The sequence below is a fragment of the Pongo abelii genome, chromosome 1 (genome assembly GCF_028885655.2).
Source record: "Pongo abelii isolate AG06213 chromosome 1, NHGRI_mPonAbe1-v2.0_pri, whole genome shotgun sequence".
Lineage (NCBI taxonomy): Eukaryota > Metazoa > Chordata > Mammalia > Primates > Hominidae > Pongo > Pongo abelii.
The window spans coordinates 92,977,849-93,003,690 of NC_071985.2; the positions used below are offsets into that span (position 1 = coordinate 92,977,849).

Consider the following 25,842-nt stretch of genomic DNA (forward strand, 5'->3'; position numbering starts at 1 on the left):
TGAGACAGGGACATCATGATCAAACACACTCAGAGATGTTTAAAGTCCTGTTCAATGACCCACTTCTTCACCTAATAAATGCTGATTGCATATATACACTTAGATGTAGTGACATCTAGGGATGCATCTAAGACTACACTAACCTGGCCCTGCCCACACAGTTCATAGGGGCTAATAGCAAATGCAGACAAGTAATAGAGAAAACATCAACCTAAGTTTAGAAGCACCTGGTGGCTGCAGGAGCAGATGAAAGGCATGCCAATCTGAGTTAGGAAGTGAGAAAACAATTCTTGGAATTTGAGATGATATTGGGAGAAATTCACCCCCAATATTTCACGTAGGTTCTTTTCTATTTTCCCTAAGTGTCAGCCGGTCTGAGAAATAAAGGGAAAGAGTACAAAAGAGAACAATTTTAAAGCTGGGTATCTGGGGGAGACATCACATGTCGGCAGGTTCCGTGATGCCCCCGAGCCATAAAACCAGCAAGTTTTTATTAGTGATTTTCAAAAGGGGAGGGAGTGTACTAACAGGGTGTGACTCACAGAGATCACATGCTTCACAAGGTAATAAAATATCACAAGGCAAATGGAGGCAGGGTGAGATCACAGGACCACAGGACCAGGGTGAAATTAAAATTGCTAATGAAGCTTCAGGCATGCATTGTCATTGATAACATCTTATCAGGAGACAGGGTTTGAGAGCAGACAACCAATCTGACCAAAATTTATTAGGCAGGAATTTCCTCATCCTAATAAGCCTGGGAGCACTACGGGAGACCAGAGCTTATTTCATCCCTCAGCTACAATCATAAAAGACAGCCATCCCCAAAGCGGCCATTTCGGAGGCCTCCCCTTAGGGACACATTCTCTTTCTCAGGGATGTTCCTTGCTGAGAAAAAGAATTCAGTGATATTTCTCCTATTTGCTTTTGAAAGAAGAAAAATATGACTCTGTTCTGCCCAGCTCACAGGCAGCCAGAGTTTAAGGTTATCTGCCTTGTTCCCTGAACATTGCTGTTATCCTGTTCTTTTTCCAAGGTGCCCAGATTTCATATTGTTTAAACAATTTGTGCAGTTAACACAATTATGACAGGGTCCTGAGGCGACATTCATCCTCAGCTTACAAAAATGATGGGATTAAGAGATTAAAGACAGGCATAGGAAATCACAAGGGTATTGATTGGGGAAGTGATAAGTGTCCATGAAATCTTCACAATCTATGTTCAGAGATTGCAGTAAAGACAGGTGTAAGAAATTATAAAAGTATTAATTTGGGGAACTAATAAATGTCCATGAAATCTTCACAATTTATGTTCTTCTGCCATGGCTTCAGCTGGTCCCTCCATTCGGGGTCCCTGACTTCCCGCAACAAGATGAGACCTGATGGAGAAAAGGGTTGTGGTGAGGGAGGGAGGACACTTTCCAGGAACTGGAGAGTGGTCAGTTCTTAATGACTGAAGCATAGACAGAACAGTGGAGAACCGCAGGATAAGGTTGGGGAAGACAACATAGTTAGAACCTACTTAGAAGCAGAGTAAGGGCTTGGGCCATATTCTGCAGGGCAATCTGGGCTCTATGAAGGTTTTAAATGTTGGGGAAAACCACTCCAGCAGTACAGTGAGGCTCAGGTCATAGAGCAACCTGTTTGAGGAGTGAAGGAGGGGGCCCAACAAGGGAATGTCCAGTTGGACAGAATCCCCAGTCTAGTCCCAGTAGAGGAAATGGGACATGAGAAGGAAGTACTCCAGCTGAGGGAAAAGGCACTCACTATGAGAGTGTGCCCCACTGTCACCAAGGGTAGAACATGTTCTAAGCAGATGATAGTGAGCCAGTTTGGATAAGGCAAAGCTAAGAGATGATGAAAGATAAAAACTGAGTCATGGCCAGGAGAGGTGGCTCATGCCTGTAATTCTAGCACTTTGGGAGGCTGAGGCAGGTGGATCACCTGAGGTCAGGAGTTTGAGGCCAGCCTGGCCAACATAGTGAAATCCTGTGTCTACTAAAAATACAAAAATTAGCCAGGTGTGGTGGCAGTCGCCTGTAATGCCAGCTACTCGGGAGGCTGAGGTAGGAGAATTGCTTGAATTCGGGAGGCAAAGTTTGTAGTGAGCTGAGATCATGCCACTGAATTCCAGCCTGGGTGACACAGTGAGACTCCATCTCAAAAAAAAAAAAAAAAACTGAGTCACATCCAGTGAATTTAGCCACAAAGTACCTTTTGGCAGAAGAACACAGACTAGAACCAGAATACCTGGGCTTGACTGCTGCCTCTTCACTTACTAGCTGTGTGACTCAACCACTCAGGGCCTCAGTATTTTCATCTGTGACATAGGGACAACAATAATACCTACTCATTGAATTGTTTTGATGATTAACTTAGTGTCTTTATACATATAGATATTCACAAATTACATCTGACAAATACATACACACCAGAACTTAAAGGCACTATAATATCATTATAACAAATATCTTTTTTATATTTATCATTATCATCATTACTACATTCATAAACATGAAAAATCAGCTTTAGTAGATTATTGGGGGTAAAAACTGAGTTGTAATGGACAGAATATGCACATGAGATATGAGATAAAGAAGTAGAGATGATAAATGTAGGTCACTTCTTCCAGAATTCTGTCCACAGAAAAGTGGAGGAACCAACTGTGAGGAACTTCAAATACAAATAAAGTTGTTTTTGAATTGTCTGATAGTTTTTCTCATATGGAGATAGTTAAACACACCAAAATGTTCCAAACTAAGAAGAAGCCAAAATAGGTAAGGACTTTATGTCTAAAACAGAGGCAGATGTGCACAAGGTCAAGAGACATAGGAAAATCCCCCTTGGGCAGGCCAGGCATGGCTCTTCCATGGTTGCAGGAAGGAGTGAAGAGCGGTGCAAGTGAGTCTGGTGGTGGCAAAACAAGGAATTCCTTCCTTGAAGGCATCATCTCCTCTGCAAAAGGGAGGCAGGTCACACTACAAGGGGAGCCATGAGAGAAGAAGAGACTGCTGGTCTGCTGGAAAAATGAACAGATAGGGAAAGACCAGCATGGAGGGCTGGTCAGAGAAACCTGAGAAGTTGCTTGGCTGTCCTCCAGGTAGGTGAAGCCTGGAGATCCTGTACTGGAGACCAGGCATCTGCACTGGCCAAGTGTTGAAATCTACAGTAAGAGGCAAAAGCAACTCTTGACTCAATTTTTCTCTTCCTCAGTCCCTGTGTCTTGTCCTGTTCTCACCCTCCTCTCTGCTGAGGCCCTGACTTTTGAAGGAGCCACTGTGACACTTCACTGTGAGGTCCAGAGAGGTTCCCCACGAATCCTATACCAGTTTTATCATGAGGACATGCCCCTGGGGAGCAGCTCAACACCCTCTGTGGGAAGAGTGTCCTTCAGCTTCTCTCTGACTGAAGGACATTCAGGGAATTACTACTGCACAGCTGAAAATGGCTTTGGTCCCCAACGCAGTGAGGTGGTGAGCCTTTTTGTCACTGGTAAGTGCTGGGTTCTTACCAGTCACCCACCCCTGGCCAAGTTCTCTCTCACCCATTCCTTTAAAAATCTGTTTGCACTGTCCAGTTTCCTCCCCTAATCAACTTAATCCCCTTCTTGGCTTCCTCCTCAACTAACTAGCTGGGGTTCTCAGTACTCATAAGTCCTGGCTCAGCCAGACCCCTAAAACAGCTCACTAGATTCCCCAGCTTTTACCAAATGAATTTATTTATTGTATTTTCTCCTCATTCCTTGTATGTTCTAACAGTACGCCAATTTTTCTTGATGCACGGAGCGTGCCCTACTTCTCTACTGACATTTACATATTAACTTAGCTACAAGCACAGTCTTATAGATAAATATTGGTCAAGACCTTAAATTCTCCAAAGGATTTCCAATCTTATGGTAGATTTGGAGAAAGCTGCTGGTGAACAAACGGGGAAATGGCTCCCTAGGAACCAACTCCTCAAACTTCTGGAGTTTTTATGATCCCTTGTTTTCTAACCCACTAAAATCAGTATCATTTTATTGCATTATTTTAAAAAACTATTGTTGAAGTATGACATACATTCAAGAAACGTGTGCAAATTGTATGTGTATGATTTGGTGTCTTTTTAGGAGCTAAGTTGCTTCTGTTTTTACTTGAATCTTTGTTTATTAGAAACTGGGGGAAAGTTTACTTTCTTTTCAGAGAAGCAAAATGGTATGATAGAAAAATCTTGAGCCTGATGTGTCAGACATGCCCCTAGCATAACTTGTTGAGTAATAAAGAGGTTATTTTTAAAATGTGAATGTTCTGAGACTACTCCAAAGTCAGAGCCAAATCTATCTAGGAAGCTTCTAGACTTCACTCATTCTGTATCCCATTACTATGTTTTTATCCATGTTTTACTTTCTTCTCATATTCAGCAGCATCTTAAGCCTCTTTATTTTCTGTTTCTTGACTGTCACCTTTAATGCCAGTAGAATGTAAGCTTCATGAGAACAGAACTGCATCCATCTTGGTCTTCACAACATCCCTGTGCCTACTCAGTGTTTGGCACAGAGTAGGTCCCCAGTCAACATTTGTAATTTAGTGGACAGATGATATGACAAGATGATAAGAGGGGATTTTAAAAAATCATCTAGCAAAGCCCAAGAGGAAAAAAAACAAAGTTATTTTAGAAATGAAATACCAATTTGAAGCAGTAAGAATAGAATGGATACCTTTGAAAACCGTTAATTGAATGAAGAACCAATTTGAGAAAACAATACAGAATGCAAAGTAGAAAGATACAGAAATAAAGGCAAAAATTATAATATGGAAATCAGACAATGGAGCCCCCCCATTATCCAGTTATGTGGATAATTAAAATGGAGACCCTCAGAAAATTGAACCGAAGAGTAAAATGAAACTCAAAAATGTAGTAGAAGTTGTTGGGAAGTAAAGAAAACTTGAATATGTAGATCAGAACATATATGTTGATGAAGTTATTGACCTTTGAGGTTAAAAATATATGTATGTGTTTATGATCATTGGGAAAAATCAGTCATCTCAGAAAGAAAAACATCAAGTTAGTTTTAGATTTTGCAGGGCACTCAATATCAAAAAGAGAGGAGGTCCAGACTTGGACCTGCGAGGGAAGAATAATAACTGAAAATTTTATATCAACTCAAAAAGGCATTGTCAAAAATACAGGGATTCAGGAAACTGAGAATGCACTAAGCCTTCTGGAAAAATCACCTAATGACAAAATCTAGCCCAATAAGATGTAAATGAATATAAAGGACTCATAATGAGGAAACTGCATTATGACTGGCTCTCAACCCTGGCTGCACATTAGACTCGTCAAAGACCTTTGTAAAAGACACATTACTAAGCCCCTCTCCAGACTAATTCAATTCAGAATCTCACAGATGGGGCCACAGAATCAGTATTTTTTGACACAACCTCAAGTGAGAATATTGTGTAGACAAGACTGGAAACCACTGATTTAGATATAGAAACAAAGGCTAATCAACTGTGAGAATTATGGTCACAGAATAGAAAGTAACTATTATGAACACTGAAAATGTAAAAAAAAAGTAACAAAGAAAAATCAGTTAGAGGAAGGAGAGGAAGTAAAGGAACAATCATTTTCTCATGATTATTATTATTTCAGAGTAAATTGTGAATTATTTCACAATTCAAAAAGAATGGACTGTTTTAAAAAATTAGTGACAGATTTCAAAATGTCCATTTTGTAAATCGTTTCTGAATACTTTGTCAACAGTTACTCATCATTAATGGCTTATACTTCACTAAAATTCCATGGAAAACCAACTAGTAGCCTGTAGGGTCACATAGGAGAGAACCAGTGAATTCTTCGGGTGGCGCAACCATAGATGTTAGGACTGACAAAAAAAATAAATAATAAAAATAAACCTGTGCATTGATATGATCACAAATGATCAGGGAAAGAGGAAACAAACTCTCATAAACTGTTATTACAAGTGTAAATTGGTTCAACCTTTTCGTCTTAATTGACACATTGTAATTGTATATATTTATGGAAGTACAGTTTGATATTTTGATACACATACATGGTATATAATGATCAAATTAGGATATTTAATGTACCCATCATCTCATGCATTTATCATTTCTTTGGAATAAAAACATTCAAAAGCCTCTCTTCTAGCTTTTTTGTAATATATAATAACTGACCATTAACCGTCATCACCCTACTGTCCAATAGAACAGAATTTATTCCTCCTGTCGAATTATAACTTTATACCCATTGACCAACTTCTCCCTATCCTCCTCTTCCCTCTCCCCTCCCCAATCTCTGATAACCACAGTTCTATTCTCTGCTTCTATAGTATCAACTTTGGTTTTTTTTATATTCAAAATATGAGTGAAATCATGCAGTATTAGTCTGTGCCTGGCTAATTTCATTAAATATAACACCCTCCAGGTCTTTTCATATTGCTGCAAATCACAGGATTTCATTATTTTTTATGGCTGAATACTATTCCGTTGTGTATGTATTCCACATTTTATTTATCTATTCATCTGCTGGAGGACACTTAGATTGCTTCTATATCTTGGCTATTGTGAACAGGGCTGCAATAAACTTGAGAGTGCAGATATCTCTTCAACATAGCGACTTTATTTCCTTTGAATATCCACCCAGCAGTGAAATTGCTGGATAATATGGTAGCTCTATTTTTATTTTATTGAGAAACTTCCATGCTGTTTCTTTTAGTGGCTGTACTAATTTACAATGCCACCAGCAATGTAAGGGTTCCTTCCTCTCCACAACCTAACCAACACTTGTTTTCTTCTGACTTTTTGATAACAGTCATTCTAACTGGAGTGAGGTTATACTTCATTGGTGTTTTAATTGTATTTCCCCAATAATTAGTGATATTGACCATTTTTTTATGTACCTGTTGTCCATTTTCATGTCTTCTTTAGAGAAATGTCTGTTAAAGTCTTTTGCCCATTTTTTAATCAGCTTGTTTGGTTTTTTCCTGTTAACTTCTTTATATATTCTGGATATTAACACCTTGTCAGACATATACTTTGCAAATATTTTCTCCCATTCTATAAGTTATCTTTTTACTCTGTTAATTGTTTCCTTTGATGTGCAAATTCTTTTCAGCTTGATGTAATCCCACTTGTCTAATATTTGCTTTTTTTGCCTGTACTTTTGTATTTTAAAAGGTCCAGTCTTTTAGAAGAACAATTTGACATTATAACTTATTACTTAAAATGTTTGTATACTTCATCCCAGAAATTCCATGTCTAAGAATTTATCCTAAGAAATGCATGTGTAAATATACAAAAATATGTCTACAGAATTACTTAACGCAGCATTACTTGACATTTAAGAAACAACAACATCTCAAACATCCATTAATGGGAAAATGCTTAAATGTATTATAGCATAGCTATACAATGGAATACTTTGTCATTGTCAAGAATAATCAGGTAGGCCGGGCACGGTGGCTCTCGCCTGCAATCCCAGCACTTTGGGAGGCCAAGGCGGGCAGATCACCTGAGGTTGGGAGTTCAAGACCAGCCTGACCAACATGGAGAAACCCTGTCTCTACTGAAAATACAAAATTAGCCAGGTATTGTCGTGCATGCCTGTAATCCCAGCTATTCGGGAGGCTGAGGCAGGAGACTTGCTTCAACCCAGATGGCGGAGGTTTTGCTGAGCCGAGATCATGCCATTGCACTCCAGCCTGGGCAACAAGAGTGAAACTCTGACTCAAAAATAAAATAAAATAAAATCAGGTAATATATTTCCAAAATTATCAAGTTGTAAATGTAAAAGTTGTACTTTATTGTGTGTAAATTATGCTTTAATAAAGATGAGTTTCAAAAGTTAGTGATGTAGATTTTTAAGTAATACCACAGAAAGATGCCCATAATATATAGCTAAGGAGAAAAAGCAGGTTGTAGACCAGTATGTTATTGTGATCCCATGCACGTGTGTGCTTTCAATGTATTTATTTATGTGTCTATGAGTGTACTTATACATAGAAAAGATCTAGAAAGTATCACCAAATACTCAACAGAAGTAATTTCTGAAAAAATAAAGAAAATGGTAAAACTTTTTTTTACTTAGATAATTCTGTAAAGTTTGATTTTATTAAATGAATAGCTGGGTTTTTCATTTTTAAAAAAAATTCAGTAGTTTTGGTGACCAGGTGGTGTTTGGTTACATGAGTAAGTTCTTTAGTAGTAATTTCCGAGATTTTGGTGCACTCATTATCAGAGCAGTGTACACTGAACCCAGTGTGTAGTACTTTATCCGTCATCCCATTCTCACTCTTCCACTGAATCCCCAGAATCTATTAGATTATTCCTAGGCCTTTGCATCCTCATAGCTTAGCTCCCACTGATAAGTGAGAACATACAATGTTTGGTTTTCCATTCCTGAGTTACTTAGAATAATGGTCTCCAACTCCATCTAGGTTGCTGTGAATGCCATTATTTTGTTCCTTTTTATGGCTGAGTAGTATTCCACAGTGTACACACACACACACACACACACACACACACACATACACACATGCATATATATCACATTTTCTTTATCCACCCCTTAATTGATGGGCATTTGGGCTGGTTCCATAGTTTTGCAATCATGAGTTGTGCTGCTATAAACACATTTGTGCAAGTGTCTTTTTCATATAACAACTTCTTTTCCTCTGGGTAGATAACCAGTAGTGGGATTGCTGGATGAAATGGTAGTTCTACTTTTAGTTCTTTAAGGAATCTCCATACTGTTTTCATAGTGGTTGTAATAGTTTACATTCCCACCAGCAGTGTAAAACTGTTCCCTTTACACCACATTCATGCCAACGTCTATTATTTTTTGTTTTTTTAATTATGACCATTCTTGCAGGAGTAAGGTGGTATCGCATTGCGGATTTGATTTGAATTTCCTTGATAGTGATATTGAGCATGTTTACGTGTTTGCTGGCAATTTGTGTATCTTCTTTTGAAAATATTCTATTCATGCCCTTTGCCCAGTTTTTGATGTGATTGTTTTTTCCTGATGATTTGTTTGAGTTCTTTGTTGATTCTGGATACTGGTCCCATGTCAGATGCATAGTCTGTGAATACTTTCTCCCACTCTGTGGGTTGTCTGTTTACTCTGCTGATTGTTTCTTTTGCTGTGCAGAAGCTTTTAAGTTTAATTCAGACCCATCTATTTATTATTGTTTTTGTTGCATTTGCTTTGGGTTCCTGGTCGTGAATTCTGCCTAAGCCAATGTCCAGAAGAGTTTTTTTAAGTATATTCCAGGGTTTATGTGGTTTTGGGTCTCAGATTTATGTCTTTGATCCATCTTGAGTTGATTTTTGTGTAAGGTGAGAGATGAGGATCCAGTTTCATTCTTCTACACGTGGCTTGCCAATGATCCCAGCACCATTTGTTGCATAGGGTGTTCTTTCCTCACTTTATGCTTTTGTTTCCTTTATCAAAGATCAGTTGGCTGTAAGTATTTGGCTTTATTTCTGTGTTCTCTCCTTCCATTGGTCTACCTGTCTGTTTTTATACCAGTACCATGCTGTTCTGGTAACTATAGCCTTGTAATATAGTTCAAAGTCAGGTAATGTGATGCCTCCAGATTTGTTCTTTTTGCTTAGTCTTGCTTTGGCTATGTAGGCTCTTTTTTTTGTTCCATATGAATATTAGGATTTTTTTTTTCTGGTTCTGTGAAGAATTATGGTGGTATTTTGATGGGAATTGCATTGAATTTATAGATTGCTTTTGGTAGATGGCCATTTTCACAATATTGATTCTACCCATCCATGAGAATGGGATGTGTTTCCATTTGATTGTGTCATCTGCGATTTCTTACACCAGTGTTTTGTAGTTTTTCTTATAGATATCTTTCACTTACTTGTGAAGGTGTATTTCTAAGTATTTTATTTTTTGTAGGTGTCGTAAACAAGTTTGAATTTTTTATTTGATTCTCAGCTTGGTCACTGTTGGTGTATAGTAGTGTTACTGATTTGTGTACATTGATTTTGTATCCTGAAACTTTACTGAATTCGTTTATCAGATCTAGGAGCTTTTTGGATGAGTCTTTAGGGTTTCCTAGGTATACAGTCATGTCATCAGTGAACAGCAACAGTTTGACTTCTTCCTCTTTACCAATTTGGATGTCCTTTATTTCTTTATCTTGTCTGATTGTTCTAGCTAGGACAAAGAGCTGTTTTTAATTTTAAAAATACATGTGTCCCTAACTCATTTTCTCTCTCAGTTCCAGTGTCTCGCCCCATCCTCACCCTCAGGGTTCCCAGGGCCCAGGCTGTGGTGGGGGACCAGCTGGAGCTTCACTGTGAGGCCCCGAGAGGCTCTCCCCCAATCCTGTACTGGTTTTATCATGAGGATGTCACCCTGGGGAGCATCTCAGCCCCCTCTGGAGGAGAAGCTTCTTTCAACCTCTCTCTGACTGCAGAACATTCTGGAAACTACTCATGTGAGGCCAACAATGGCCTAGTGGCCCAGCACAGTGACACAGTATCACTCAGTGTTGTAGGTAAGTTGACCTAACCAGCAGCATAAATATAAAAAGACCATCTCCCCTAACTTTACCAGTAGCCAAGATCAAAGGTACAGTTTCTAGAGTCATTTGCTGTGTGACACCCTGTCAGGCTCGGTGCCTACACAGCCTCCATCTCTGAGTTTTGTATCCTACAGGTTCAGGAACTTGCACCTTCCCTTCCCTTGCTGTACTTTTTCTGCTAGCAGCAGTCCAGCCACCGTGACCAAAATTCCCCTAACATAGGAGTAAAGGCTTTCAAAATACAAACTGTATTCTGGCCAACTGTGATAGTAAGAAAGAAAGTTATAAAGTTCTGTGTGCTTCACCTTGGAAGAGATTTAGTTGTGGTTTTCTCTGTCTGCCAATCAATAAAAAGGCCAACACGATTCTCTTATTGGCTCACAGATTTCTCTCTAGCCTCTCCTGCCCCTGTCCCAGAGTGGGTTGGGTTCCCACCCAAGACCCTTGTTAGAAGACATAATTCTTCTGCCTCCTTACCTGCTCCTGTTCCATTCAGCAACATCAAGATCCTCCATGCATCCTTATCACAGGCAGACTCCTAGTTATGCCCACTCTCAGTGAAGGCTTTGGCACGGTACTTTCAGTCTTTCTCCATACTCCACAATCTGCCATCATTTCATGACTCTCATGGTCACATGTATAACCCCCTTAACACCATGGCCTGTCTCTCCACACCAGTCAGTCACTCCCACATACATACACTACTTCATCTCCAAAAGGACAATTTTAAGCCCTTATTATCTGACAACCACCCCCGGCCTTCTGCTTGCGTCAGCTCCTCCTATCACTATTGTTCTCAGACCTCAACCGAACTCGCAGGTCATTAATACCTCCACTAATTCCCTACTCCACTAGACAATAACCCCCTCCACTCCCACCACCAAATTGAGTGTCTAGCTCTGTATCCACCCAGTAACTCATCTGTCCTTTTCCTAAAATATAGAGGAGAGGACTTCCCTCTCTATAGGTGAACATCTCCATCTGGTCTCCAGATTTCATCATTTTGTGCATTCTCAGAAGCTATGCAACTGATTATCCCTTTCTCTTCTGTGGCCCCCAACATCTCTGTCTCTGTAGGATCCTTTGCACTGGCATGTAACATGGTATATCTCTCCCATATCCAAGGAAAACCCTCTCTTGGTCCCACTTATACCTCCATACACTACCCCTTCGTGGCTAAACTTCCAAAAACAGTCAGTTACCCAGGCTGTCTCCATGTCCTCATTATCCACTAGTCTCTAATCTACTAGGTTTTTCCAACCTCTCCACCAAAATGTTTCTCACAAAGGTCACCGATGACCTTCAAGGCTTTAAATCCAATGGCCATTTTTCAATCCTCATCTTCCTTGACATCTCAGATATATTCCATGTTGTTTACCATTTCTTCCTTCTTGAAACCCTCCCTTCAGTGAATCTATCTTCTCTGGCTCTCTTCTCTCCTTGGCCACTTCTTCTCCGTCTTCTTTACTGGCTCCTCCTTTTATAGAAAACCTTTAAGCATTGGAATGTTCCAGAACTTTGACTTATGCCCTCTTCTCTTATCTAAATCCTTTCTCTGGATGATCCTGGGTATGTCATGTATAAATGGCTTTGTCATCTATCAATAATGATTCCTAAACTTCTATCTCTAAAAGGGACCTCCCACTTGAGCATCTGCACATGACATATCTTCACTCAAATATCTCAAAAGCACATCAATCTGAGCATCTCTAAAACTGAACTGCTGACATTCCCTTCCTCTTTCAAAGGTTCCTACCTCTGTGAAACACATCTCTTCTCAACAGATACACAAAGCAGGAACAGAGGAGTCTTCCTCAACATTTCTCTTCTTCACCCCTCACAGCTAGTTAATCATTAAGTCCTGTTGATTTGACTTCCTAAATATTTCTTGGGTCTCTATCTCTACCACCTCTATCTAGACAAGTCCACCATCATTTTGATTACTGCAGTGCCACTCATCTATCCCTCAATTCCACTTCCATTCCACCACAGTCCATTTCATGCACAGAAGTCAAAATGGTCTTTTAAAAGGGACAAATCTGATCATCTCACAGCCCTGCATAGGTAGACTTATAGACTTCCCATTGCTCTGTGAAGAAGGATCAAAATCCTTTCATGGCTTATGAAGTCCAGCCTAGATCTCCAGTCTCCTATTTCATGGTAGTTTGCAGACTCTTCTCAGTGTGATGCTACTTTATTTCAATAATTCAAATGTGCCAGTCTTATTCCCAACTCAGGGCCTTTGCACATACTGTTTGCCTGCCTGGTGTACTCTCCACCTCCATCATCAAACGGTTAATTTCAAAGTTAATTTCAAAGGTCATTTTGTGAGGAAGCTTTCCTTGACTAACACGTACATTTCATAGTACCCTGTCCTTTATCAATTATCAAAGTTTTAATTGTAATTTACTGTATTTTTATTTAATTGCTGCCTCTCATCCTTCTAGATTGTAGGCTCTATGAGAGCAGCAACTATGTCTTTCTCATCACTGATTCCCTAGCATGTCATGCCATTCTTGGGACTTATTAAATGCTCAATTAATTTTTATTTTTGTTCAATTTTTTAAAAAATTTTTGTTCAATTAATTTTTGATGGATAAATGAATGTAAAAATGAGCAAATAACAACAATACTCATTCTCTTGTGGGCCCTATTTCTGATGCAGCTCAGATGCAATTACGTCCCTGGTGATGTAAGCAGCAAGTCTCTCCTGTTATTCATTTTCTGTTGAACTGATTTCTCCTCTCTCCAACTGTCTTTTTACCTCTAAGACACCTGAGTTTCAGTTTAATCTTTGTTTTCACATTCTTTGAACACATTTGAGTTTGTATATTCCAGTATTCCAAGCTGTTTATAGCACTACACAAATGTTATTCTTTCTGGAGATCTGAAAATGTTGCTGAGTTTTGAGTAATGTCACAAGGGCATTAAAAACTGAGAAAAACATTTTTCCATTTGAAATGTCTTTAGCATGAAGGAATATATTTTAGCAGAAGCAGCTGATACATAATGTTTTTCCTCCCTCAGTTCCAGTATCTCGTCCCATCCTCACCTTCAGGGCTCCCAGGGCCCAGGCTGTGGTGGGGGACCTGCTGGAGCTTCACTGTGAGGCCCTGAGAGGCTCCCCCCCAATCCTGTACTGGTTCTATCATGAAGATGCCACCCTGGGTAAGATCTCAGCCCCCTTTGGAGGAGGAGCCTCCTTCAACCTCTCTCTGACTACAGAACATTCTGGAATCTACTCCTGTGAGGCGGACAATGGTCTGGAAGTCCAGCGCAGTGAGATAGTGACACTGAAAGTTGCAGGTGAGTGGGCCCTGCCCACCAGCAGCACATCTGAGAACTGACTGTGCCTGCTCTCCCCGCAGCTGAAAATGGAGCCACAGAGCTCCTCAGGGCTGTTTGCTTGTGTGGCATCCCAGCACACTTACTGCCTGCAGAACCTCCCTGTGAAAGTCTCGGATCCTTTGTGGTATGGTTCCAGGAATCTCATGTTTCCCAGCAGTCTTCTTGAATGTGATCAAAGCACCTCACTAAAAATGCAAATAAGACTTTTTTAGAACATAAACTATATTCTGAACTGAAATTATCACATGAAAGTGAAACCAAAGAATTCTGAGTATATGTTTCTCTGCCCTAGAAAAGGTTAGGCTGTTTCTTGTCAAGATTCTTCTCTCATTGACTTCTAACAAGCCTCTACTCTTGAGTTACTTTCATTACTGGGGATGTAAATGTTCCTTACATTTCCACATTAAAAATCCTATGTTAGCATAAGCTATGTGTACAGCCCTTCAGGAGACACACTTGATGATCTTTAAAGCAAGGGACACAGGTGACCAGGGTGGAGAATGGGGAGCAGGATGACATGGAATGGAAATGGACATCCATCACCCAAATTCCTCTATTCTCGAAGCTGTTCTTTGATCTCTTTCAATTAAGTGTAATAACCCAAGGAAAGCTGCTTCTAGTGAGCTTTGAATCTTTTTGGTGATGACCTCCTACAAGCCAAACTTTGAAACCTCTGTTTAGAGAGACCTGGTGTTTAGCAAAAGTATGCTAAGGGGTGTTGAGATGAATCTTCTAGACTTGGCTCGGAAGATAACTAGCTGTATGACATTGGCCAAGCACCTTTTCCCATTCTGACCTCAATTTCCACACCCATAAATTGGGAAAATCAGACTAGATGAAAATCATGATCATCCCTTGTCCTAGAATTCTATGATTTTGGTAGACAGGGAATATGGATTATGCAGACTTACAGGTTCCTAGAAGGAGATGTGCAAAAGTCAAAGCAGGTTGTACCTGCCCCTGGAATATATCCTGGAGAAACAGCAGACCATACAGTGGTATGCAATCAACATTCCAGTCACGTAAAGCAAAATATACACTGATGCTCTTATTCCCTTTGGCAAGGTGCCTGGGTATCATAAGGAATAGACAGAGTCACATAAGCAGGTTGATCTGGGCATGCTAACCCAGGATCCAGCATCTCACAAAGTAGCCAGTGCAACCATCTCATTGTTATCCAGGAGGTGATGACTTCAGATTTGGGTTTTCCCATTCAGTCAGCTCATTCTTCTTCCCCAACCAGCAGCACCAACCTCAACCAATTTTCCTGAGATTTGCAGGGGCTATCCCCACACAGTTTACACTCCTATCCCTTAGGGCCAGCACACAGGCATGTACCATGGACCGAGGGCTGCTCCATCTTTCCTCACAGTACAGCAAGCCAACACATCATACCTCCCACGTTCTATACTTATGATTTCGTGATTTTCTTCTCATCCTCACTCCCTTGTTTCTATAATTCTCTGTCGCAAATGCATGTTATTTCTGCTGCTGCTGTTATCACAGCTAAAGGGTTTCTTGCCCAGCCTGAATGAATTGTGTCTGAATCCTGAAACTAGGACCCAGGTCATAGAGACCAGGAACTGCCAGAAAAGGAAATATTATTTCTTATTATCATCATGACCAATGTCATCATCATCAACACTCACTGAGCCTTCACCAGGTTCCAGGCTCTGTGCTAAATGTTTAATATGCAATATCTCATTTAATTACTAAGATAAACCTGTGAGGATAAATTTTAAGCCATTGTATCCCCTATTTTCAGAAAAGAAACTGAGGTTTAGAGAAGTGAAGTAACTAGCTTGCAGACACACAGCTAGCCAGGGTAAAGCCAGGTTGAAGCATGGTCCTCTCTAACTCTTCACATTAGTCTGATACATGATGACATCTTCTCATCCATTGTGGCCACTTTTTAACACAACATTTTAGTTTTTAGTAATTTGTTATTCTGAAAGAACACATAAATATTTGTGATTAAAAAAATCAAATAATGCAAAAGGGCCAATATTGAAAAGTAAAGGTCTCTTTCTACCTGCTCATATCACTTCTTACGCACATATTCTCCAGACATAACCACTGTTAATTGTTTCATTTGTATGCTTCTAGGAATATTCTACAAACCTAAAGGTATATAATTTTTAGAAAGCTAGAATAATATTACACATATAGTTATACCAGTTGCATTTTTTAACTTAAAAATACATCCTGACTTTTGTTTAAGAAATGCATCTTGGATATCATTTATATTTCATTACCCAATCCAGTAGGTTGTCTCTAATTTTTAGCTCTTATAAAAATGGTACAATAGAAATTCTTGTAGAAATATATTGGCGTATTTTATGTCAGTATCCCTAAAGGAGATGGCCCTAGAAGTAGGACTTGAACTCCTGGGCTCAAGTGATCCTCCTGCCTCACACTCCCAAATTGCTGGGATTACAGGTGTGAGCCACTATACCTGGCCCACTAGAAGCAGATTTGTTGGGTCAGAGTTTATGTGCACTTTAAATTTTGTAGATATTGCCAAGTTGCCATTCAAGGAAGTATGTTAAATTTGTATTACCACCAAGGGCATATGTAGGTGCCTGTTTATCTACAAGCTAATCAGTATGATCAGGTTAAGCTTTGCCAACCTGAAAAATAGAAAAAAGAATAGTATTGTATGGTTGTCTTTGTGTTTCGTTAATTAGTAATGAAGACGAGAATCTTTTTATATATTTATTGTCTATTTGAAGTTTTCAGTGATTTATACACTTTTTACAGTCTTCTATTGGATATTTTTGTACACTGAAAACTATTAGTAGGTCAAAGTAATTAGCTTTATCATCTATATTTTAATTTACTTTCCAAGATTGAGATATGACTTTTTACATTTGTTTATGATACCTTTTGTTTCTTACAAATATGTTAGAAGCAGAAACTGCTGTTGACTTTTTTTCTCTTTCAGTTCCGGTATCTCGCCCCATCCTCACCCTCAGGGCTCCCGGGGCCCATGCTGCGGTGGGGGACCTGCTGGAGCTTCACTGTGAGGCCCTGAGAGGCTCTCCCCTGATCCTGTACCGGTTTTATCATGAGGATGTCACCTTAGGAAATAGCTCGGCCCCCTCTGGAGGAGCGTCCTTCAACCTCTCTCTGACTGCAGAACACTCTGGAAACTACTCCTGTGAGGCTGACAATGGCCTCGGGGCCCAGCGCAGTGAGACAGTGACACTTTATATCACAGGTAAGTTTCCCGTGCCCGGGCCACAGATGCGGACAAAATGTTTCCTCCGTGGACCCTCTGATAACCCACACAGTGCTTGATCAGGAAGGCACTCCTCAGGGAGAAGTAACACAGCTGGCAGCTCTCTAAACTGCTATATTTCCTGAAGTGCTTCTGAAGCGATGGCGTTGGGGCTGAGAGTGCGGGTTGGCGGGCGGGGGGCAAGAGCGCCACTGACTTTAGAGGTCCTCACCTGGCTGCCTCCTCTCTCACTGGCCACCGGCAACCCTGACCCTGGACACTTGCCTCAGGCGCAGAGATGGCTTCCTCACAAAGATGGGAGCCATCTTCTGTGCCACACCAGCCCCTGCTTAGCTGCCGGGGACCTGTTCACCTAGGTTCACCCTCAGGCCCAGGCAGCAGCTTCCGGGAGCGGGCAGTTCCAGACCACAGCCTCTCCTCTGGCTCACACACAGGGTCTCCCCCTCAGGGCTGACCGCGAACAGAAGTGGCCCTTTTGCCACAGGCGTCACCGGGGGCCTGCTCAGCATAGCAGGCTTTGCTGCTGGGGCACTGCTGCTCTACTGCTGGCTCTCGAGAAAAGCAGGTGGGTGACTCTGGGCACACCTTGGCTTGAGTTCATGCCCTTCCCAGCAACGCTCCCTTGGGCCTCATGCTGCCTTTGTGACGATCCCAGGCTCGCAAGAGCTCATCCGCTCTGTCCCTCAATCCTTTTCCTTTCCCGCTGGGTCCTCCAGAATTGCTTTTACCAAATGCACAGTTTCCAAAACAGACCTATAAGGTGGGGGACGTCTTGATGAGATGTAGTTTATCCAACATCATAAACTACAGAGTGTCTTCCTCTGGACCCTTACAAGACCCCCCCAACGAATGGGAAGAGGAGGAGAAAAACTCAGAGAAATAGAAATGAAAATAGAAACCAGATAGGATTCGGTAATTTTCCGATTTTTTAAATGTACACTATTTTTATAATTGATCAAGTCTGTTTTCCTGCCTGCAGCTACCAATCATTATCTTTAAAATCTCCAGGTTAAAGGATTACGGATTGTGGACTCCCGTTTCACATCATAGCAAACCCCTCTGGCAGGGTCAGTAGTTTTTGCCCAATCTGCTACCTCTCTGGGACATAACAAAGAAGGATTCAACCTTCAGTGACAGCAACTCCTGGCAGTTTCTAAGTGAGCCTTGCCTGAGCTGTGCCCCACTGAGGGTCTCATCTTCCTGAATCCAATGCTCCTCTGCTTTCCTTTACAGGGAGAAAGCCTGCCTCTGACCCCGCCAGGTAAGAGCTGAGCTGCATTCCTCTGTGATTCCTGAGCTGATTCCTGTGTGAAGTATCACCCTGTGTGAAATGTCCACAGGGTGGAAAAATGGAATTGAATCTGATGATTACCAAGAGCACAGTTTCTGCCAGGTGCTGCTGAGCTGGGGTGTGGCCACTACCTGTTGTACCTCCCTGGGGATAACTCAAGGCAATTCCCAGGACCTTTGCACCCACCCCCTTAGCTGTATAGGCTGTTATCTCATCAAGTATTAATTGCCTTTTCATTTATTAACCCACATCCTTGGACCATTGTTGGCTTGGTTGTCTGAATGACCACTATGACCACCAAGTCTTTCCATATCTTGAGATGACCTTAGCTCAGTCAACCTAGAAATCTCTGGAGATGCTAATCTCATCAATACCTCTTGTGATAACAACTGAGAAGATGGAGCCGCACAACTTGGCCACCCAGAGAAGTCACTCTGCCAGCAGGAGGTAGTCCCTGTGAAGAAGGGGCCACCATCTTGTATCCCTAAGGCTGACTGTAGGAGCCACACAAAGACTCATAGCTATCCCTGGGCAAGCCCACGATAGCAGCATCCAAACCATGTAGAGCACCTCGGAGCCTTCTGGTCACTGATCTCTCTGAGCATGCAGGCTTCGGAGCCAGCTTTGAGCCTTGGCTCATCCCCTTTCTGGTTACATGATCTTCATAAGTCAGTTCTTGGAGCCTCCGTTTGTTTCAGCTGCAAAACAAGGATGAAATAGAACTAACATCGTATTGCTGTAAGCAGCAGCACCATGCCTGTTGCATACTAGATGACCATAAAGCCTGGAAACATATATAATACGATTATGATTCATAATAGAATGCCCATGGGAAATTTGTTACGTACTTGTTCATGTTTCCAGGCCTGGCAGCCACCCTGCAGTAAGAAGTCACTCACTGGGAGTGATCATTATAGCTACTTTGTCTGGATTCCTAAGAAACATTCACGTTTCTCTGTCTCACAGGAGCCCTTCAGACTCAGACTCCCAAGAGCCCACCTATCACAATGTACCAGGCTGGGAAGAGCTGCAACCAGTGTACAGTAACGGTGAGGCCTGAGGATCCTGCATTTGGCAGAAGCCAGAGGGCTGGTGTGGGAAAGTGGTGGGGCAGGAGATGGGGAGGGACTATGCCGAGGCTTAGAGGGCTCTAGTCCTTCCAGAAAAGAGACTCTGGCTGGGGGAGGAGGAAGTATCTCTAACGAGAGGCAAGAACCTCAGCATCCTCTGAAACTTCAACTTCTTTCTAAGCAAATCCCAGAGGAGAAAATGTGGTTTACTCAGAAGTCCGGATCATCCAAGAGAAAAAGAAACATGCAGGTAAGACCCAAGGATGTCTCTGTTCTGGCCCACCCTCAACTTAGACAGTATAGCTCAGTTTCTACCCACTCAGCAGATCTGAGCCTGACAGGCATAGAGCCGCCCCTCCCACAGGGTCATGGGTCTTCTTTATTTGTGCCTACACTGCTTCAGGTGAATCCAAGCCTCCCCTGCACTCTCCTTTCCCTATTCTCTGCAGAGAGCCCCAGTATAACCCGAATAACAAAACTATCTTTTTGGGCATTCGCTTAACCTCTCAGAGCTTCAGTATCCCTATCCATAAACTGTGACTACTTCCCTACTGTCTTAGTCAGTTCTGGCTCCTGTAACAGAGTACCATAAACTAGGTGACTTAAAGAACTAATATCTATTTCTCACAATTCTGGAGGCTGGAAGTCCAAGATCAAGGTGCCAGCATGGTCAGGTTCTTAGTGAGGGCCCTATTCCCATTTTCCAGACAGATGACTCCTTGCTGTATCCCCCACACAGCAGAGAGAGAGGGAGAGATCATCTCTCATGTCTGATCATGATAATCATCATGACATAATTGTCACCCAAAGGCTCCACCTCCAAATGCCATCACATTGAGGATTAGGTTTTAACCCATACATTTGGAGAGCAACACAAATATTTAGTCCATAGCACCTACCTACCTGTACCAGTTTCTGATTGCTGCTGTGACAAATTACCATAAATCTGGGGGGATGAAGCAGTACAAATTTATCATCTTACAGCTCTGTGGGTCAGAAGTCTGACACCGGTCTCACTGGGCTAAAATCATGGTATTGGCAGGGCTGTGTTCCTCCCTGGAGGCCCATCCACTTTCCTGCGCCTGTGTCCCCTTCCTTTCCCAAAGCCAGGAAAGTCACATTCCTCTAACCATTCTTCCACAGACAGGCCTCCTTCTGACCTCACCTGAGAAAAGTCCTTGGGTTTTAGGGAGTCATATGAGTATATTGGGCCCATCTGGATAACCCAGAATAATCTCCCTATCTCAGGGTCTGTAATCCTAATCACATCTGAAAGGTCCTCTTTTCCATTTAGGGTAATATAGTCACAGGTTGCAGCAATTAGGGCGTGACATCTTTGGGGGCGCATTATTACAGCTACCATGCTGTTTCATGGGGTAACTGTGGGGACTAAATGAGAAAATAGGTGTGGAAATGCTGTTGAAACTGCAGAGGGTTGAGCAGCTGTGACGATGACTACATGCTGGAGGTCTGGCTGTGTCATCAACCCTCACTCACAGTCGGTGGTTTGAAATAAGGGAATCCCAGCCCGGCTGCCTCCTTACTCGGAGCAGGAAAGAGGAACAAAGTGCTTCGGGGCAGGCTTTTCTTTCTACCTCTGCTTCATAAAAAGTGCTGCGTGATTTTAGCCAGTGTGCTTCCCTCTCTGGTTTTCCAATTTTTCTTATATAAAGTCAAGTGAATTGTGTTTGTGCCTCATTCTTGGTTCTATAGCACCCCTCTGAGACATATGAACTCATTCACTCTTACAAGCCCCTTTGAGGTACGTGCTGTTGCTACTCCCATTTTACAGATGAGGAAACCAAGGCATAGACAACTTAAATGACTTGCCTGAAATCTTACAGTCAATCACCAAACAGTCTTCTCCAGAGTCCAAACTCTGGACCAAACTCTGCTTCTTCATGCAATTCCAGGGAGTCCTGATGCTCATTCCAAGCCAAAAGGGCAGAGCCTTGTCTGGAGAATGTCATATTTCTCTCCAGTTTGATGATAATATAACAATAATAATTTATAATATCTATCATGTGCTGAATAGTTCCTATTATGTGCTGGGTGTAGTTCTGTAAGTGCAATAAATAAATACACTCTATTTGTATGGATAGCTCTTAGAACTATACCTGTAGCACTTATATAGAACTATGGCATGCATACATACGATAATAGAGAGAGAGAAAATGTATTGAATATAGCAATCAAGACTGTACCCGACACATAGAAACTGCTCAACACATGACAGATGATAGAAATAATATATGCACAGACACACAGATACATGTGCTCACACGTATGTGTAAACTCATATACCTTCACCACAACCTTACAGGCAGAGGATATTTTTATTCCCATCATATAGATGAGGCAACTGAGGCAAGAGACGTTGAGTGACTTTCCCCATCCACAGAGGTGACAAGACAGGCGGCAGGCTCAGTTTCAGGTGGCCTAGACCCTAATGGAGTGTGCTCTCTAAAACTTTTCCTGCCACACCTTCCCAGAACAATAATACCAATTATGCTCAAATAACTAACTAGATAAAAGACAAATGTCTTTCTCTTGAGAGCCTCTAGGCAGCTCAGAGTGGGCCACAAAGTGTGAAGGGGAGTTGAAGAGAGGGTCTGTCCGTGCTGAGAGGCTGAGGGAGTTAGGAATGGAGCGAGACTGGGTGAGCACCAACTAAGAGGAATGACTGACTCACCACACAGAGGGACAGCGGGCCTCCAGGAGGCTCAGGGCTGGCCTTACAGCGCAGGCGCAAGGGAAAAGCCCCACGCCAGTCTTCCACAACTGAACACTTTCCTCTTTCCACAGTGGCCTCTGACCCCAGGCATCTCAGGAACAAGGTGAGTCTCCCCTTCTGCATGCCCTCCCCCACCCCCAGGCCCACCCTGGTCCTCACGCATGTGCTCTTGCTTCCTAGGGTTCCCCTATCATCTACTCTGAAGTTAAGGTGGCGTCAACCCCGGTCTCCGGATCCCTGTTCTTGGCTTCCTCAGCTCCTCACAGATGAGTCCACACGTCTCTGCAACTGCTGTTTCAGCCTCTGCACCCCAAAGTTCCCCTTGGGGGAGAAGCAGCATTGAAGTGGGAAGATTTAGGCTGCCCCAGACCATATCTACTGGCCTTTGTTTCACATGTCCTCATTCTCAGTCTGACCAGAATGCAGGGCCCTGCTGGACTCTCACCTATTTCCCAGTTACAACCCTGACTGGCAGGTTGTTTAATCCAGTGGCAGGGTGCTCCCACCCCAGGGCCCAGCACATCTCCTGGATTCCTTAGTGGGCTTCAGCTGTGGTTGCTATTCTGAGTACTGCTCCCATCACACCCCCACAGAGGGGTTCTTACCACACAAAGGGAGAGTGGGCCTTCAGGAGATGCCGGGCTGGCCTAACAGCTCAGGTGCTCCTAAACTCCAACACAGAGTTCCTGCTTTGGGTGGATGCATTTCTCAATTGTCATCAGCCTGGTGCGGCTACTGCAGTGTGCTGCCAAATGGGACAGCACACAGCCTGTGCACATGGGACATGTAATGGATCTCCCCACGGGCTGCATTTCACACTCCTCCACCTGTCTCAAACTCTGAAGTCGGCACTTGACACCAAGGTAACTTCTCTCCTACTCATGTGTCAGTGTCTACCTGCCCAAGTAAGTGGCTTTCATACACCAGGTCCCAAGTACTTCCCATCCTAACAGAAGTAACCCAGCAAGTCAAGGCCAGGAGGACCAGGAGTGCAGACAGAACACATACTGGAACACAGGAGGTGCTCAATTACTATTTGACTGACTGTCCGAGTGAATGAATGAATGAATGAATGAATGAATGAATGAATGAGGAAGAAAACTGTGGGTAATCAAACTGGCATAAAATCCAGTGCACTTCCTAGGAAATCCAGGAGGTATTCTGGCTTCCCTGAGTAAGAAACAATGGAAGAGAAGGAGCTTGGGTGATGCAACTGTTCAGCAAGAGGAAGGGCTTCTCACACTTTCATGTGCTTGTGGATCACCTGAGGATCCTGTGAAAATACAGATACTGATTCGGTGGGTCTGCGTAGAGCCTGAGACTGCCATTCTAACATGTTCCCAGGGGATGCTGATGCTGCTGGTCCTGGGACCGCACTGCATGCATTTGAGGCCCTGTAGGTCTCAGCAGAGGCCCATGGAGAGGCAGTGTGTGGCTCTGGCTGCCCAGGGCCCAACTCGATTCACACAGATCATGCTGCTCCCTGGCCAGCCCTTGGCCACAGCACCACCAGCTGCTGTTGCTGAGAGAGCTTCTTCTCTGTGACATGTTGGCTTTCATCAGCCACCCTGGGAAGGAGAAAGTAGCTGCCACTATCTTTGTTTCCCCACCTCAGGGCTCACACTTTCCCAAGAAAAGGGTAAATGTATACGTGAGCCCTCTCCATTCAGAGTTGTTCTCCCATCTCTGAGCAATGGGATGTTCTATTCCACTTTTATGATATCCATCACATATTATCTTGATCTTTGATCCCAGTGGATTGTACAGTGATCACTTTTAAGCCCCATGGCCCTGAAATAAAATCCTTCCAAGGGCATTGGAAGCTCACTCCACCTGCCACATGGCTTTTCATGCTTCCAAGTGTCAGGGCCTTGCCCAGATAGACAGGGCTGGCTCTGCTGCCCCAACCTTTCAAGGAGGAAACCAGACACCTGAGACAGGAGCCTGTATGCAGCCCAGTGCAGCCTTGCAGAGCACAAGGCTGGAGGCATTTGTCATCACTACAGATATGCAACTAAAATAGAAGTGGAGCAAGAGAAATGCATTCCCACCGAGGCCGCTTTTTTAGGCCTAGTTGAAAGTCAAGAAGGAGAGCAGTAAGCATAGGCTCAGGATTAAAAAAAAAAATCTGCTCACAGTCTGTTCTGGAGGTCACATCACCAACAAAGCTCACGCCCTATGCAGTTCTGAGAAGGCGGAGGCACCAGGCTCAAAAGAGGAAATTTAGAATTTCTCATTGGGAGAGTCAGGTACCCCCCATCCCAGAATGATAACCGCACAGTGGCAGAACAAACTCCACCCTAACGTGGGTGGACCCTGTCCAGTCTGTTGAAGGCCTGAATATAACAAAAGGGCTGATTCTTCCTCAAGTAAGGGGGAACTCCTCCTGCTTTGGGCTGGGACATAAGTTTTTCTGCTTCCAGACGCAAACTGAAAAATGGCTCTTCTTGGGTCTTGAGCTTGCTGGACTGAAAGAAACTACACTATTGGATCTCCTGGATCTCCAGCCTGCTGACTGCAGATCTTGAAACATGTCAGCCTCTACAGTCACAAGAGCTAATTCATTCTAATAAACCAATCTCTCTGTATGTGTGCATGTGTATGTGTGTGTATAAATGTATATGTGTTTGTGTACACAGATGAGGTGTATATCTGTGTGGTTACCCCATGGATACATGTGAGTACACACAAAAAAATCACACACACACAAGCACACACATCCTGTTGTTTCGGTTTCTCTAGAGAACACTGACAAACACAATGATTAACAAGGGTGTGGAACCAAATGGGCGGGCTAAGCATCTGCTCTCAAGACTGGACTTCCGTGAGAGGGAAGGCTTCTGTCTTTAGAACAGATACATTTTTCTAGTTTGCAGCCTTGTGCTGGTCCTGAGTGAAGAGGAAGGAGAAAGTGAACAAATTCCCCATGCTTTAGCCTGGGATAGGACAGACCCAGTGAAATGGGTCTATCTATAATTTAGAATGGGCAAACAAAGAGCAAACCTCAGCCTCGAATATAGTGTGGCCTGGAGTGGACTCAAGTTCTTGAGGGACAAAATCTCAACTGCCCAACAGTGGTCTCAGGAGGCTCCACAGAGGCAGAATGTTTCTTTGAGGGGACAGCCCCACATACTAGGAGAGCAGTATGGCTCTTGTGACTGTAGAGGCTGACATATCCTAAGATCTGCAGTCAGCAAGTTGGAGAGCCAATAGTATAGTTTCTTTCAGTCCAAATGCCAGCAAGCTCAAGACCCAAGAAGAGCCATTTTTCAGTTTGAGTCTGAAGGCTAAAAAACTTATGTCCCAGCCCAAGGCAGGAAGAGTTCCCCCTTACTAGAAGAACAATCAGCCCTTTTGTTTTATTCAGGCCTTCAACAGACTGGATGTTCCCCACCCACATTAGGGAGGGCAATCTGCTCTATTTAGTCTAATTATTCACATGTTCATCTCACCCAGAGAGACCCTCACAAAACACTCAGAATCATGTTTGACCAAATGTCTGGACACTCTGTGGCCCAGTCAAGTTGACACATAAACTTAAGGTGGTCTCTCGGCTCCACACATTTTTTGGGGTTGTTTCTCAGTTGGTTCAGATCTCTGAGCTGTTACTTTCAGG

The 25,842-nt window shown here is 42.7% G+C and overlaps 1 protein-coding gene across 1 annotated transcript in view; it reads left to right on the forward strand.

Annotated features, from left to right (window-relative positions):
* The window catches only part of FCRL5 (Fc receptor like 5), a 54,615-nt gene extending 29,801 nt beyond the window's left edge, over positions 1 to 24,814 (forward strand). Inside the window, exons 8-17 of the mRNA XM_054548634.2 lie at positions 3,213 to 3,491; positions 10,237 to 10,515; positions 13,570 to 13,848; positions 16,835 to 17,110; positions 17,580 to 17,696; positions 18,365 to 18,392; positions 19,389 to 19,471; positions 19,674 to 19,742; positions 22,298 to 22,329; positions 22,407 to 24,814. Of these exons, the coding sequence (XP_054404609.1) occupies positions 3,213 to 3,491; positions 10,237 to 10,515; positions 13,570 to 13,848; positions 16,835 to 17,110; positions 17,580 to 17,696; positions 18,365 to 18,392; positions 19,389 to 19,471; positions 19,674 to 19,742; positions 22,298 to 22,329; positions 22,407 to 22,496 (1,532 nt within the window). The 3' untranslated portion in view covers positions 22,497 to 24,814. The remainder of the gene's footprint in view (positions 1 to 3,212; positions 3,492 to 10,236; positions 10,516 to 13,569; positions 13,849 to 16,834; positions 17,111 to 17,579; positions 17,697 to 18,364; positions 18,393 to 19,388; positions 19,472 to 19,673; positions 19,743 to 22,297; positions 22,330 to 22,406) is intronic.
* Positions 24,815 to 25,842: the final 1,028 nt, after the last annotated feature.